This window comes from Podarcis bocagei, assembly GCF_964188305.1.
Source record: "Podarcis bocagei genome assembly, chromosome: 16".
Classification (NCBI taxonomy): Eukaryota; Metazoa; Chordata; class Lepidosauria; order Squamata; family Lacertidae; genus Podarcis; species Podarcis bocagei.
In genome coordinates this window covers 5518111-5533856 of record NC_138142.1, presented here as the reverse complement: position 1 = coordinate 5533856, position 15746 = coordinate 5518111, and the positions used below count along the sequence as shown (strand labels likewise).

General features: G+C 48.0%; 1 protein-coding gene across 2 annotated transcripts in view; it reads left to right on the top strand.

The window, feature by feature from the left end:
• Window positions 1-15746, top strand: part of KDM2B (lysine demethylase 2B) — an 87146-nt gene that overhangs the window by 9948 nt on the left and 61452 nt on the right. For both annotated transcript variants that reach the window (XM_081174701.1, XM_081174702.1), the window contains 2 exons: window positions 5758-5936; window positions 10049-10155. In XM_081174701.1, coding sequence (XP_081030827.1) covers window positions 5758-5936; window positions 10049-10155 — 286 coding nt within the window. The remainder of the gene's footprint in view (window positions 1-5757; window positions 5937-10048; window positions 10156-15746) is intronic.

Below are 15746 nucleotides of genomic sequence, written 5' to 3'. Positions count from 1 at the left end.
TTTCCTCTCCCCTGATGCCACAATCAGAGCCCTGGCAAGCTTCTCTTGCCATTGTGAGCCTGGTCCACCTGCCTGATGTGCAGGGAGCTGTGAAGCCTTAGGGAAAAGCTGGCTGCTGAATCATTTTCTAAACCTAGTAACTAGGATTTCAGCTTTTTGCCCTGCAAAGTCTTTCCTGTGTGAACTGCTCTGTGGGCCCTTGTTCTGTGTGTCTGAATTCTGGGGCTTTTTTTCATGAAGGAGGAGCCTTGCTTACTGCTGAAATACAGTGGTACCTTGGGTTACAGGTGTTTCAGGTTACAGACGCTTCAGGTTGCACACTCTGCTAACCCAGAAATAGTATCTCGGGTTAAGAACTTTGCTTCAGGATGAAAACAGAAATCGCACGGCATTAGCTAAAGTGGTGCTTCAGGTTAAGAACAGTTTCAGGTTAAGAACGGACCTCCAGAACGAATTAAGTTCTTAACCCGAGGTACCACTGTAATGGAAGTGGATTCTCCTTGGATAACTTATTATTGCTCCCGTTGTGGTTTTCACTCCCATCAGGAAATGCTTTCCATGTCGATTTGGCTGCAGAACCCCAGAGCATTTGACCCCTTGAACTGCAATGAATTCTGGGGGTGTGGGGAAAAGACACTGCTTAAGGGTTGTTAGGTCATGCTGTTGCCCCATTTCTGAGAGAGAGCAGGACCTGGGACACACTCCCCCCCTCCCCAAAATGGGTTGGCCTTGTGAGCCTCAGGCTTGCATTCTGTCTCCTCCTGTTCCTCCTCTTGCTTTCAGAGGTGGAATGCCTCTTTTCCTGAGCTACTGCCAAAGCATGGTTTGCAGTTTCCTCCAAACCCAGTAGTTTGCACAAACTGCACTTAACTTGAGAAATGGGGCCAGCAACTGTTTCCGCAGGGAGGCGAAGAAGCAGGCTGCTCTCCTCCTGAGCAGCACATTCCTCAAACTGAAGAACTGAGTCAGCATTGCAGGGCTTGACCCTGAGGAGCCATCAGACCTGGGCATCCTTGCCCTGGGACTAGAGGTCCCCACAGCCTGGGGCGCTGGATTTCTTTCAGGTGCCCTCACCTCTCACAGGGCCACAGCAGCAGCAGAGACGGTGGCTGGAGCTTCAGCGCATCTTGCCCGACTAGCTGCCCATGAGGCTACTGGGGAGGAGGGAGCAGCACATGGAAATGCCTGCGTGGATCGGCACCTGATGGAGATTCAGCTCCCATGCAGGCTACAGATCTTTCCCAAGCTACGGCCTTCCTTCCTGACACCTGGAAACAAATCTGCAAAGGATGCTGTTGGTTGTGTCACCAGATCCCCGCTGGGCTAGAGTTCTTTGTTTATCTGCAGTTGAGATCAAGCCAGTAGCATAGTGACACGCTGGCCCCTGCTGCCAGCACCCTGGTTTGAGCCCTCTGTTGTCTCCCCAAAGCTCATCTGCCCAGCAGTTGATGCCTCTTCCAGCTGCTCGCATTCCCATTGCCTCTTCCTCATCTTGCTTTGGGGCTGATTCTCCAGCTCTACCCAAGATACCTGCCTACTCCCTAGTAGTAAAGGTACCCCTGAGCTTTAGGTCCAGTCGCGGACGACTCTGGGGTTGTAGTGCTCATCTCGCTCTTTAGGTCGAGGAAGCTGGCATTTGTCCACAGACAGCTTCTGGGTCGTGTGGCCAGCATGACTAAGCAGCTTCTGGTGAAACCAGAGCAGCGCATGGAAACACCGTTTACCTTCCTGCCAGAGCGGTACCTATTTATCTACTTTGACGTGCTTTTGAACTGCTAGGTGGGCAGGAGCAGGGACCGAACAATGGGAACTCACCCCATCGCGGGGATTCGAACCGCCAACCTTCTGATCGGCAAGCCCTAGGTTCAGTGGTTTAGACCACAGTGCCACCTGCGTTCAAATCCCTAGAAGTACATTTCAGCAAAAGAATCCCAATGCTATCACAAATCAGCCAGGCTCCTGACACTCATTGCTCTGGCTTCTAAAATCTTGGTAGCTGGGATTAACTGACACAAAAATGCTTAACATTGTTTTGGCTGCCTTGCATTTTACGGATTAAGGTTGTATTGACATGTTCAAAGACGTCATGGTGTTGCATGGTTGCTAGCGAGCTAATTGTGCTTCTGGTGAACTACACCTGGTTTGCAAGGCAGGACATATTGTGGCTGCATTCACATATAGAACATGAAGCCAGGAGTGGCTGACATGACGCATTCCAGATGTTGGAATGCAACTTAAATCAAGCCCGGCCAGCATGGCTAGTGGGTAGAGGTGGTAGGACTTTTAGCCCATGCCATCTGGAAGAGCACCATGTTGGCTACCCCTGTGCTAAACTGTGGCTTATTTAAGAAACCACAAATAGCCTCACAGATGATCAAACAAGCGGAAGTTGGTTTCTCCAAAGATTGGTTTGCTTTCCAGTGGCAGTGGCTGGACAAACGATGGTTAGTCTCCTGGGCTGGATTTGGACATGGAAACAAACCACCCTTTGCCCTAAACAAATCACGGCTTAGTGTTGTGCATGGGCCAGGCCACTGATGTGCCCAACGAGGTTATGTGCCTCAGTATTGTCATTCGTGTTTCATGCCCAGTGGTGAGTCTTCGCTAATGGTGTTTGTGCTGAAATAGGTGTGTGCTTTGGGCACACTCCTGTATACTTGTGAAGTGTCCCCTTGTTTTTCATTGACAATTGCTTGTGCTTTTTGCTCACATTAATACTAAATACATTTCATGCATTAAACTATGTTTTACAGTTAAAACTATGAACATGCAGGAGGCAGTGATGGCCACCAGCCTAAATAGCTTTAAAAGAGGGCTGGTGAAGGCTCCTTGCCATGATAGCTGTGCTTCTGAATACGGTTGCTGGAAAACACAGGAAGGGGAGGGTGCTGCTCTTGTGGGCTTCCCCCAGCCATCTGGTGGGCTGCTGTGAGCCCAGGATGCCGGACTAGGTGGCCATTGCCCTGATCCAGCAGGGCTCTCGTCTCACGCTCATGGTGGATCGCTTGACCCAGTGCTGTCACCTGGATCACAAGGGCAAAGAGAGGGCATGTCGCTTTCCAAAAATGGTTCTGATCAGCTGTGGTCAACTTCCTGACTCGAGTGAAAAGCACTTATCTCAAAGGTGTTTGCCAAGGCAAAGAACTTCAGTTTTGGGCTTGTGCGTTATGGCAGGGGTCAGGAAACTTTTCCAGCAGGGGGCTGGTCCACTGTCCCTCAGACCTTGGGGGGTGGTGGACTATATATTTTTTTTTGGGGGGGATGAACGAATTCCTATGCCCCACAAATAACCCAGAGATGCCTTTTAAATAAAAGCACACATTCTACTCATGTAAAAAGACACTGATTCCCGGACCGTCCGCAGGCCGGATTTAGAAGGCGACTGGGCCGGATCCGGCCCCCAGGCCTTAGTTTGCCTACCTATGATCTATGGCCAGATTCCTCAAACTGTTGATAGCCGAGGCACATATTGTCTCCCCCTGAATTAAAAGTGGAGGCTCAGCTTTGCTCATTCACTAGAAGCTTATTTTTAGCATGTGTAGGAGGATGAATTTTCCTTCGCTCCCGCATCCTCCCAATGCTTTTGCATGAATCACTGATCATAGTGGATGGAGGCAGACCCAGAGCAATGACTCGTTCCAAGAACTAGCTGGGAACTTTCCTTTTGCAGCTAGGTAAATTCTGCTGGATCTTTGACTCACTTGGTTATTTCTGTTGCAATCACATCTTATGCTGAAGGTTGGGCCCAATATTTCCTAGCAGAGCTGCTAAACACACCTGTCTGAAAACCTGGAGAGCCCCTGCTAGTCAGTGCACAAAATTCTGAGCTAGGTGGACCGTGGTCTGGATAAGGCTGTTTCCTTACACCAAGAAAGTGTAGCTGTGTTGTTTAGTGGTTAGAGTGCAGGACTAGAACCTGGGAGACCAGGATTCAAATCCATAGCCATGAAGCTCGCTGGGTGACCTTGGGCCAGTCAATGACTCTCAGCCTAGCCCACCTCACAGGGTTGTTGTGAGGATAAAAGAGGAGGGGGAGAACCATGTACAGTGGTGCCTCGCAAGACGAAAAGAATCCGTTCCATGATTCTCTTCATCTAGCGGTTTTTTCGTCTTGCGAAGCAAGCCCATTGGCGGATTAGAGGATTAGCGATATTAGTGTTATTAGCGGCTTTTAGCGGCTTATCAGCTTATCGGATCAGCTGATAAGTGGCTTAGCGGCTTAGAAAAAAGGGGGGGAAGGAAAAAAACCCCACAGGAACTCACAAGACATTTTCGTCTTGTGAAGCAAGCCCTTAGGAGATTCGTTTTGCGAAGCACCTCCAAAACGGAGAACTCTTTTGTCTAGCGAGTTTTCCGTCTTGCGAGGCATTCGTCTTGCGGGGCACCACTGTACATCGCCTTGAGCTCCTTGGAGGAAAAATGGGCTATAATAAACAAATGACTTCACAATCATGCAGAGACAGTCCTCTGACAAGTCTCTTGCTGCTGTGTTACGGTGTCGGGAGTGACTGAGTCATCCAGCAGAGAAATAACCACCAACAGTTGCAGAGAAATATCCATCCAAGCTGGTTAGAGAGAAGTGTGGCAAGAATGATAAACCACGCAGAGCGATTATGGGCTGCCTCCTTCATTTGTTGGCAAGTTGGGCTTTTAAATTAATGTACCAGTTTTATATCTAGCAACCTGCTACCAGGTCATGGAATGTCTGGTCTAAGGCCTGGTTGACTGAGGTGGATAAAACGATACTACAGACTGAAAGTGGAAGATGGCGTATCAGCATGCTTCCTTGCAAGTTTTTTTTAAAATAAAAAACAGAGCCCAATTTTTTTTAAGTACATAGAAAGTTCGCATAGCAAGGGGTGTGGTGTTCTGAAACATTTCTTCCTGCTGTGCTAAATTTCTCCTTGCAGGGAATTTCTTCTTTATGGAAGGTAAGATTCCACCCCCTTCCTTTATTTTTAGAATTTTAATCTGAAGCAATAAAGTTCACTCTTATCATCTTGGGGTTCTTCCCCGAAGAATAATGTCCCAACCTCCTTTGATTGATCTGTTTACCCATGTTCTTTGATACCATTCGTTGGGTGCAAATCTGCATTCTACTTATTTGTTACCTCTCTTTTGCTTTTCCTGCAATAAACAGGACCAGTTGAGAAGATGCTTCCCACCGGCCCCAGGATTGTAAGACTGGGAATTGACCTCTGACTCTCCCCTCTGCTCCTCCCCTTCCTCCTCTTCTTGTCCCTCACTGCAGGGACAAGGGATTGGGGGACAGTGTATGATTATTTGAACATGCGGTCTCCCTGCTACTGCAAAATAAAACCTACTTTTTGGTGGCTTGCTTCAAAGTGGGGGATATCATCGGAATAGGCTCCTGGAAAGGCAATTAAGGAGCAAGGAGGTGGCCCTATTTATCAGCCTTCTGTATAAGAACATAGGAAGAGCTGTGCTGGATCAGGCCAGTGGCTCATTCAGTCCAGCATCCTGTTCTCACAGTGGCCAACCAGATGCCCGAGGGAAACAGGGAAACAAGGCAGGATTTGAGCAGAAGAGTACGTTCCTTTCCCATGGTTCCCAGCTGTGGAGTCGTAATGTAACCGTCGTGGTTCGTTTATCATAGTTTATCTCCTGAAACCATAGTTTGTCTCCTTCTGTTAAGGTTTTCGAGACTTGGTGTAGTTATTTTAAACATCGTGCAGGGAATAAAAACTTGGTTGTTCTTCTCCTCACCCTTTCCACATGTCCAAAATCATCTTACAGGGAGCCGTCGGATTGTGGATGTAATGGACGTCAACACACAAAAGGGCACAGAGATGAGCATGTCCCAGTTTGTGCGATATTACGAAACCCCGGAGGCGGAGCGCAAGAAGTTGTACAACGTGATCAGCCTCGAGTTCAGCCACACGAAGCTGGCAAACATCGTCAAGCGCCCCAATGTGGTAAGCTCTTTGGGTGGTTATTGCGCTTAGGGTATTTGAATGCCGACATTGGGGCAGTTTGGTCCTTTTAGACCAGGGAGTAACCTGACCCTCTAGGTCAGCGGTTCTCAACCTGTGGGTCCAGACGTTTTTGGACTACAACTCCCATCATCTCTGAGCTCTGGCCTTGCTAGCTAGGGGTGATCATCTCTGAGCTCTGGCCTTGCTAGCTAGGGGTGATGGGAGTTGTAGTCCAACAACATCTGGGGACCCACAGGTTGAGAAAGGCTGCTCTAGGTGTTGTTGGGTCACATCTTCCCTGACCATTGGCCATTCTGGCTGGAGCTGATGGGAGTTGGGGGACCCCCAACATCTGGAGTGCCAAAGGTGCCCCATTCCTGGTTTATCCCCTAGTCTTAGCGGTCTTACTCCGGTCCTCCTTTTTAGATGTCAGTGTACGTTTGCTTCACTTACTCTGCAATGTGATGAGCCTGCCCTGCTGTATTTTGGGGGTCTTCCTGTTGGTCCTGCTGAGCCAGTCAATGGGCATCTGCCCAAAAGTCCTATCCTGAAAGCATCATGTGTGTGTGTTTGTGTGTTTGTTCAGTGAACACAACAGAAGAACCTGTTGGACTCTACCCATGACCTCTCCAGTCCAGGATCTTGTTCTCATATTGGCCCACTGAATGCTGGTGGGAAACCAGTGATCAGATTGTGAGAGCAAGAGCAACTCTTGCCCTCCCATGGTTTCCAGCAGCTGGTATTCGGAAGTCAGAGCACATATAAATAAATATAGAACAATAGCCCAGACTTTGGAACTGCCTCCCTAGAGAAGTTAGAATAGTTCTCTCCTTTTTGGGAACTGACTGCTTTTCATGAGGGAGCTAGTGGTGTGCTGTTTTATCATCATCATCATTACAGTGGTGCCCCGCAAGACGAATGCCTTGCAAGACGGAAAACTCGCTAGACGAAAGAGTTTTCCGTTTTGGAGGTGCTTCGCAAAACGAATTTCCTATGGGCTTGCTTCGCAAGACGACAATGTCTTGCAAGTTCCTGCTGGTTTTTTCCCTCCCCCCCTTTTTCTAAGCCGCTAAACCGCTTATCAGCTAATCCGATCAGCAGATAAGCCGCTAATAGCGCTAATCCGCTAATCCTTCAATGGGCTTGCTTCGCAAGACGAAAAAACCGCTAGACGAAGAGAATCACAGAACGGATTCTTTTCGTCTTGCGAGGCACCACTGTATTATTATTACTGTAATTTAACTATGTTTTAGATCCATCTACCTGTTTGTCTAATTGTTCCCCCCCCCCTGTGTTTTGAGCTGTTCTTATTTTTAATATCTGTAAGCTGCCTTGAGTCCCTGTCGGGGGGAAACGGCGGGATATAAATAAAATTACAATAGTCATAATAAAGCAAAGCCAGTGTATCTAGTAGCTGGGGGCTGGATCCGGCCCTCTCTGCCATGAGCTTGTCCAGGGGTCAGCAAACTTTTCCAGCCGGGGGCCAGTCCACTGTCCCTCAGACCTTGTGGGGGGCCGGACTATATTTTTTTTTGGGGGGGAGAACGAATTCCTATGCCCCACAAATAACCCAGAGATGCATTTTAAATAAAAGGACACATTCAACTTACGTAAAAACACACTGATTCCCGGACCGTCCATGGGCCGGGTTTAGAAGGCGATTGGGCCGGATCCAGCCCCCAGGCCTTAGTTTGCCAACCCATGAGCTTGTCTATTCCTCTTTTAAAGGTATCCAACTTGGCCGCTGTCACTGCCTCCTGCAGCAGGGAGTTCCATTGTGTGACTGTCTGCTGTGTAAAAATGGACTTAGTAACCTCTCCTGAATCTTCCAACCTCCAGTTGCGTTTGGGTGCTCAGCAGTTACAGTGTTATGAGAGAAGAGGAAAGCTCTTCCCTGTCCACTTTCTCCATGCCAGGCATAATTTTAGAAACTTTTGTCATGCTGCGTCTTACTCCCAACTTAGTTTTCTCCAAACTAAAAAGGGCCCAGAGCTGCAGCCTTTCCTTGCAGGGGAGTCACTCCACCCCACCCCCCCGGATCATTTTGCTTGCAGTTTCCTGAACTTATTTTCCAACTCAACAATATCCTTTTTGAGTTGATGCGACCAGAACGGTACACAGGACTTCAAATATGGTCACACCATGGAGTGATTTGTAGTAGGGCTGTGATTGTAATCCGTTAGATTAATCAGTTAAAATTATTGACTAAAAGGCACCCTCAGTTAATTGGGAAACACATTTTTTAAAGAAGTTTATATTTAAAATATAATTTTAATGTAGCAATTGCAGATGGCAGGGGCCCTCTTAGAAGAGGCATTCCCAACCTCTCCATCCTGTCTGAAGAGGATTTTTTAATAAAATTATTATTTTATAATGTGATTATAATATAGCTTTTATTAATTTCTCAGAAGCATTTTACCCAGTTCTTCACCCAAAAAGCTTGAGTAGCTTACAACAATCAGTAATGACAGGGATCCACTTAAACATATTCATGTTTCTGCTTTCCTCTTCCCTTGAAATGATTATTCTAATCATATGCAAATATATACAGGTTTGATTGATTGATTTCCTCCATTAAAATTTATTTTTATTGACTGACCTCGCCATGCTCTCTTGGCTTGTATGTTTCTATGCTTCATGTTAACAGGGCTACTCTGGAGTAGGTAAGCAGCAGCTATGTGCCCTGTCTCTCGTCTTCCTCTTTTAGTTCTATCCTGCTTTATTCTTAGTGATCATCCAATGGAACTGATTGGCAGGACCAAGGGAATTATTTCTCCATGCACCACACGGTGCATAATCAACTTAACACAGTTCATCGTCCCATGATTTTGTTGTGGCTGCTAGTTGCAGGCTTGCAAACAGCCACTTGGCTATTGGATAAATTCACAGGGGACTGTCCTGTCGATGGCTGTTAGGCGTAATTGCTAGGATTGGAACCTGTAGTGGCTGATAACTGGATTAGTGGAACTTTTAATGCCTTCCCTTCCCCGCACCAGGATTTGTTTCATTCTTGTAAAGGTTTCTCCATTGAGAAAGAGCAGCTATTTCTATGGATCAGTGGAGAATCATAATGGCTGCAGTAGAACCTTCATGCCTGGGTAACTGAATACGACTTGCTGGGAATGATGGTGTGAGAGGACTGTGGTCTTCATGGAGTATCTAATTGGTCACTGGGAGAAGCAAGATGCAAGCCTAGATGGACATTTGAGTCCAATCTAGCTGGGCTCTTCTTATGAGTCTTTATGGCTGCCTCCCTGTTTGATGTCTTCCTACGCCCTGTCAATAGTTGCAGATGGATTGCTGAACCCGGGGGGACTTGTGTGATCCAGCGCAGGCATGGCCTACTTGATGATGTGCACATCCACCTAGTCTGCCTGATACCAGTCAATGGGAACTTAGTTCTAAGTCTCCCCAAGCATCTGTGCAGTCTTGCAAATTCACACTCCAAAAGAGACTAGGGCCCTGCGGGACTTGACATCTTTCCACAGGGCCTGCAAGACAGAGCTGTTCCACCAGGCCTTTGGCCAAGGCACAGTCTGACCCCCTCCTTCTGTAATCCTCATAGAACTCTAGCCCAATGCTTGCCATTAATTTGACTCTGAATTGATTTTAGAATGAATTGATTTTAGAATGCTGTTACTTTTATTTTTGTTAGCTGTTCTGAGCCTGGCTTTGGCTGGGGAGTGTGGGATATAAATAAATTATTATTATTATTATTATTATTATTATTATTATTATTATTATTATTATTATTATTATTATTATTATGTCCCAACATTTCATGTCCCCTAAATAAAAAAAAAATGTTTGCCCTAACAAAATCCTGAGAACGGTGCACAAGTTGTTGTGTACAAATGTGACATTGTGAGATCTAAGCCAGCCTCAGAAAACCATGGAACCGTACAGTAACTGTGAGAGGAATGTAATCTTTGTATTCACATTTCTGGCAGAATTCAGCGTTGTGTGTTGCTGAATGTGGTTTGCTTGGGGTGGCAGAGTTTTGGTTTCTTTTTCTGCCTGCACACACATCGCTCTGCCAGTATCCCTTCCTTGCTCTGAGATCTTTCTCCAACATTTCCTGACTTAACTGGTTTCTTTGGATGCCCTTTTAGGTAGACTTGGTCGACTGGGTGGATAACATGTGGCCTCGGCATCTGAAGGAGAGACAGACAGACGCCACCAATACCATCTCGGAGATGAAGTATCCAAAAGTAAAAAAGTAAGTTGATTTCGCTTCATTATGAACCACTCCCTGTGGAATCTCCTGCTGCTGTGAAGCTTCGGCTTCGGGTGAAATTTGAACCGTGTGTGTGGCTCTTGTTGGGCTGGAATTATTTTGGGATGCAAGGCGGGGATTGCATGTTTGAATGTTCTCTGTGTCAGTGATGGAACGCAGGCAGGACAAAGTTCCCAGGGACCCCAAGAGTTGTTTGCAGAGGTGCAAGGCATCACCGGTGAAAAGACTAGCCCAGCACAAAGTTTGGTTGCGGTCAGTTTGAGGTGGGGGTCACCGATGTGGGACCTGAGGGCAGAGTGGCGCCCCTGAGGTGTTTCCCTGGTGCCCGTGATGCCTATTAGCCTGCCTCCCACCCTGCCTTTTTTATTGTGATGTGGTGAAGAGCGTTACCTCCTCACCCCGAAAAGTACACAGAACTGCATAGCAGGGGACTAGATGACCCTTAGGATCCTTTCCAACTCTACAGTTCTATGCAGTTAGAAGAGTGATTACGCATTTGGTGATTCTGGAATAATCATTGGCTTTATTTATATTTTACGATGCCCCAAGGGATTTGGTGATGGCAGAGTGTCTGGGCACACCTGTCAATATGTTTGAGAGGTACTGGCCAATCCGAAGGGCCTCTGGCTACGGTTGTAACCTTACATAGGAGCTGGGCAAGCAGAATATCTTAGCAAAGTTTATTATTTAGTATTATTTATTCTGTCTTTGAGGAGCATGGGGCCAGGTCACACTTTGAAACTCTTCCTGAAGCCGCTATAGGAATCTCGTTCAGTTTTTGAGATTTCAGCTGCACCACTTTCATAGCCACAAAAGCTAGAAATGTGGGCAGTGTGGCATTGTTTTAAAGAAAGCTTAGATTCTCAGGAAGCTCATGTTCTGTGCTTTTGTCTGCATTTCCAAGGAACTGAAGCATACAAGAAGCCTTGCTAATCGTGTGTGCCTGTAGTTCTGTGTGCTTTTTCTAAATCTAAATCGAATGCTGGTCCAATTTTCTCAAATGGAAAGCAGACCAGCAAAAAAGCAAAAGAGAAATGAAAAGTGATGGTGGTTTTTGCAAACACAGATGGTGCCATCCAGTGCAGATGTTGATTTTGGCTGCGAACTGCAAAGTTCTGTGTTGGGGATGAAGTTAGTGATTGTTCCATCTGCTGTACCAGTTCAGAGATGATGCTTGAGAAGGAGCTGGAGAATGAAATGGAGCTGTTCCATTAACTCTTTTGAGGACGATTCTTCTTTTCCCCATCTCCTCCTTCCTTACATTGATGTTTTGAATATTGTTGTGAATTGCTTCGAACAGGCAGTGAGTGACTTGCTTCCCGTGAAAGGCAAGGATCCCCAGATTATGGGACAACTGCCACTGTGTTGTTGGGGGAAAACAAATGAGTGAAAAAGTGTCTGCAAACCTGGTGGCCTCAGGGCACAGAGAAGGTGGATGTCTGTGTTTTGGTAGCGCTGTCTTTCTCTTCAGTACCAGTTGGCCTCTGCTGGGGGTGGAACATCTATATCAAGCCTGATCACATCAGTCACTTCTCATGGCTTAGCTTTACATGTAGAGGCTGTGGAAAGCCTTGCGGTTTGCACTCCCCTCCCTTCTTTTGCATACAAGAGGAGGAGATAAACTTGCACTTTCAATTTCAAAGTAGCTGGAGCTCCCCATTACATCCGGACTTGAGGAATGCTTGTTAATGTAAGATTGTTTTTGTTTACATAGCAGGATTTATATACTGTTTAATGAAAAATAAACAAGCTTATAAGCATGCTTACAATTTTGTCTTGCTTCCTAACTAGAGCCTAAAACCTGGGTGGGCAACCTGGGTCAGTGGTTGGGGATGATGGAAATTGTAGCCGAACAATATCTGGAGAGCCACAGAATAGCCATCCTTGAGCTAAACCTACCAGGGGATTCTGGTTAGTCTTGAAGAACCCCGCAGGAGGGGAGGGCGAGTTCCCAGCTTCTACCCATAATGCTAAATGAGGGGTGTGGAAGCTGTGGCCCCCTCCTAGTGTAGTTGGACTCCACCGCCCATCATTGCTGACCGTTGGTCATCCTGGTTGGGTCTGCTGCGTGTTGGAGGGTCATTGGTTTGCCATCCCTGAGTTAAGCTGCTATTGAGTGTTATCTGAAATGGCTCTTCCTCTTGAGTCACGTGAAAAGCAAACTTTCCAGGTGTAAGTGTGAACCTTGCCCCCAATTTTTACTGAGAAATAAAGTGTTCCTCAGCTTCAGCCTAAGGGACACGGGTGATTCTGTGGGTTAAACCACAGAGCCTAGGGCTTGCCGATCAGAAGATCAGCAGTTTGAATCACCGCGACGGAGTGAGCTCCCGTTGCTCGGTCCCTGCTCCTGCCAACCTAGCAGTTCGAAAGCACGTCAAAGTGCAAGTACAGTGATACCTCAGGTTAAGTACTTAATTCGTTCCGGAGGTCCGTACTTAACCTGAAACTGTTCTTAACCTGAAACACCACTTTAGCTAATGGGACCTCCTGCTGCTGCCGCACCGCCGGAGCCCGATTTCTGTTCTCATCCTGAAGTAAAGTTCTTAACCTGAAGCACTATTTCTGGCTTAGTGGAGTGTGTAACCTGAAGCGTATGTAACCTGAAGCGTATGTAGCCCGAGGTACCACTGTATAGAAATAGGTACCGCTCGGGCGGGAAGGTAAACAGTGTTTCCGTGCACTGCTCTGGTTTGCCAGAAGCGGCTTAGTCCTGCTGGCCACATGACCCGGAAGCTGTACGTCGACTCCCTCGGCCAATAAAGCGAGATGAGCGCCGCAACCCCAGAGTCGGTCACGACTGGACCTAATGGCCAGGGGTCCCTTTGCCTTTACCTTTACTAGAGGTAAGAGGGACGCAGGTGGCGCTGTGGTCTAAATCACAGAGCCTAGGGCTTGCCACCATTGCTCAGTCCCAGCTCTTGTCCACCTAGCAGTTCAAAACCACGTCAAAGTGCAAGTAGATAAATAGGTACCACTCTGGCGGGAAGGTAAATGGCATTTCTGTGCGCTGCTCTGGTTTCGCCAGAAACGGCTTAGTCCTGCTGGCCACATGACCCGGAAGTTGTACGTCGGCTCCCTCGGCCAATAAAGCGAGATGAGCGCCGCAACCCCAGAGTCGGTCACGACTGGACCTAATGGTCAGGGGTCCCTTTACCTTTACCGCTTCAGAGTTTTGGGGAGCACAGCGAACTAAGTTCCATATTGTATATTTACTAGGGGTTTCCATCCCTGCTCACGTTGATTGCCACCCCATACCCCGAAAGTTTGCCTAAAACTTCCCCAACGGCTCACCCCCATTCTGTGACCCCCCTGCTGTTGGCCCTGCACACAGAGGAGAGGGGAATGAAGAGGACGGAGTCTTCGTCTCCACACTGCTGCTTGACAGAAGGAGGTTTGAAATGGCAGTAGACTACGGGCAGAGAGGCTTCAGCCTGTGGCAGCAGTGGCAACCACGGGGAGCTTGGGAAGGCCTTCATGGGCTGACCACCTGGCTGCCCGGTCACTTGCCCCTCCAGACAACCTGTACCTTTGCTCTCTCGGCCACCTGGGCCACCCACTTGCTCAGATCCCAGGCTTTCTATGCCCCTGTTGCGTGTGCATGCTCCATAACTGAGCCAAGGGTGTGACAACCTGCGCAACATGGGAAGCCCTTAGCAACTTGGGACTTACCGTATTTTTCACCCTATAGGACGCACTTTTTCCCCTCCCAAAATGAAGGGGAAATCTGGGTGCGTCCTATGGGGCGAATGCAGGCTTTTGCTGAAGCTTGGAGAGCGAGAGGGGTCGGTGCGCACCGACCCCTCTCGCTCTCCAGGCTTCAGGAAGACATCCGCAGCATGGGGAGCCTTGCAGGAGTTCCCCGCAAGGCTCCCCACGCTGCGGATAGCAGCCTGCCGCCCAGCGCGAGGGGCGCCCTGAAGCAGAGCGCCCCCTGCGCCCGGCAGACATCCGCAGCGTGGGGAGCCTTGCAGGAGTTCCCCGCAAGGCTCCCCATGCTGCGGATAGCAGCCTGCCGCCCAGCGCGAGGGGCGCCCTGAAGCAGAGCGCCCCCCGTGCCCGGCAGACATCTGCAGCGTGGGGAGCCTTGCAGGAGTTCCCCGCAGGGCTCCCCACACTGCAGATAGCAGCCTGCCGCCCGGCGGGTGGGGCGCCCTGATGCAGAGCACCCCTCGCGCTGGGCAGACATGAGCCAGCCCCACAAGCTCGGGGGACAGCAGGGAGGCGCAGCGCCGCCATCCTGCTGTTCCTCGACCTGGTTCGGTTTCCCCGACCTGCTTTTGGGGGGGAAATAAAGGAAAAAACATTTCCCTTTATTTCCCCCCCAAAAAACTAGGTGCGTCCTATGGGACGGAGCGTCCTATGGGACGAAAAATACGGTATTTGCCTTCAATATCGCCTTACCCCACATGTGCCCACTCAGACGCTTCAGTCGGCAGAATGGGCTGCCACATAATACCCGCCCCACTTTGGTAAGAACTTGGTTGTTTAGTGTGGCAGCATCTACACTTCGGAACTCTCTACATATTGAGATCAAGCAGATACCTTCACTGTACTCTTTTTGGTGCCTGCTTAAAACAGTTTTGTTTCGACAAGCCTGCCCAGATGGCTAGAAAGCTGAGGTAATTCTTAAACTGTATTTCGACTTTTGGATGTTTTAAAGCAGGGGTGCCCAAACTTTTTTCAAAGAGGGTCAGATTTGATGAAATGAACATGCATGAGGACTGGCCAAGTTGTTGAGCTTTTTTTAGGATTAAACTTGTTGATCTTTTTTAAGGATTTGTCCCCAATAAACAAACTGCCACAGGGGCTGGAGAAAACCAACCGGCGGGCCAGATTAGGCCGCCAAAACAGACTTTGGACATGTCTCTTTTAAAGTATGGCTGTGAATTCTTCTCATTTTTTTTTTGTTTTATCTTTTTGTAAACCAAAAAAACAAAACACACAACTCAATCAAGCAGTATATGAATCTTATGAAAGAAAAGAAAAGAAAAGAAAAGGGAAGGCTAATCTGGGCCATTTTCTTGCTTGTTCTTCTAGCCTGCCTGCTTGGCTCGCTCACTCTGCAGACTGTTGTTATTATTTATTAAATGTACATGCCACCCTTCATTTGAGGATCAGAGTGTGGCTTAGAGCAGAAAAACACAAAAATGCATGACATAATAACAAACAAAATAATTCCCTCCCCCAACTGTTTTCACACCACTGTTCATGTGGCCTCCTGGCCACCTCCTGGCAGCCATGCAAACTGCAGCATGGCAACTTTTTCCTTTAAAAAAAAAATCTCAGAAAGGAGATACAGTGGTACCTCGGGTTACATACGCTTCAGGTTACAGACTCCACTAACCCAGAAGTAGTACCTCGGGTTAAGAACTTTGCTTCAGGAAATTGTGCTCCGGCTGCGCAGCGGCAGCGGGAGGCCCCATTAGCTAAAGTGGTGCTTCAGGTTAAGAACAGTTTCAGGTTAAGAACGGACCTCCGGAATGAATTAAGTACTTAACCCGAGGTACCACTGTATTTGTAAGGCAGCAGACCAGTGCTGTGTTGGGTTTTCCTTGCTTTCCCAGCTATGCTTG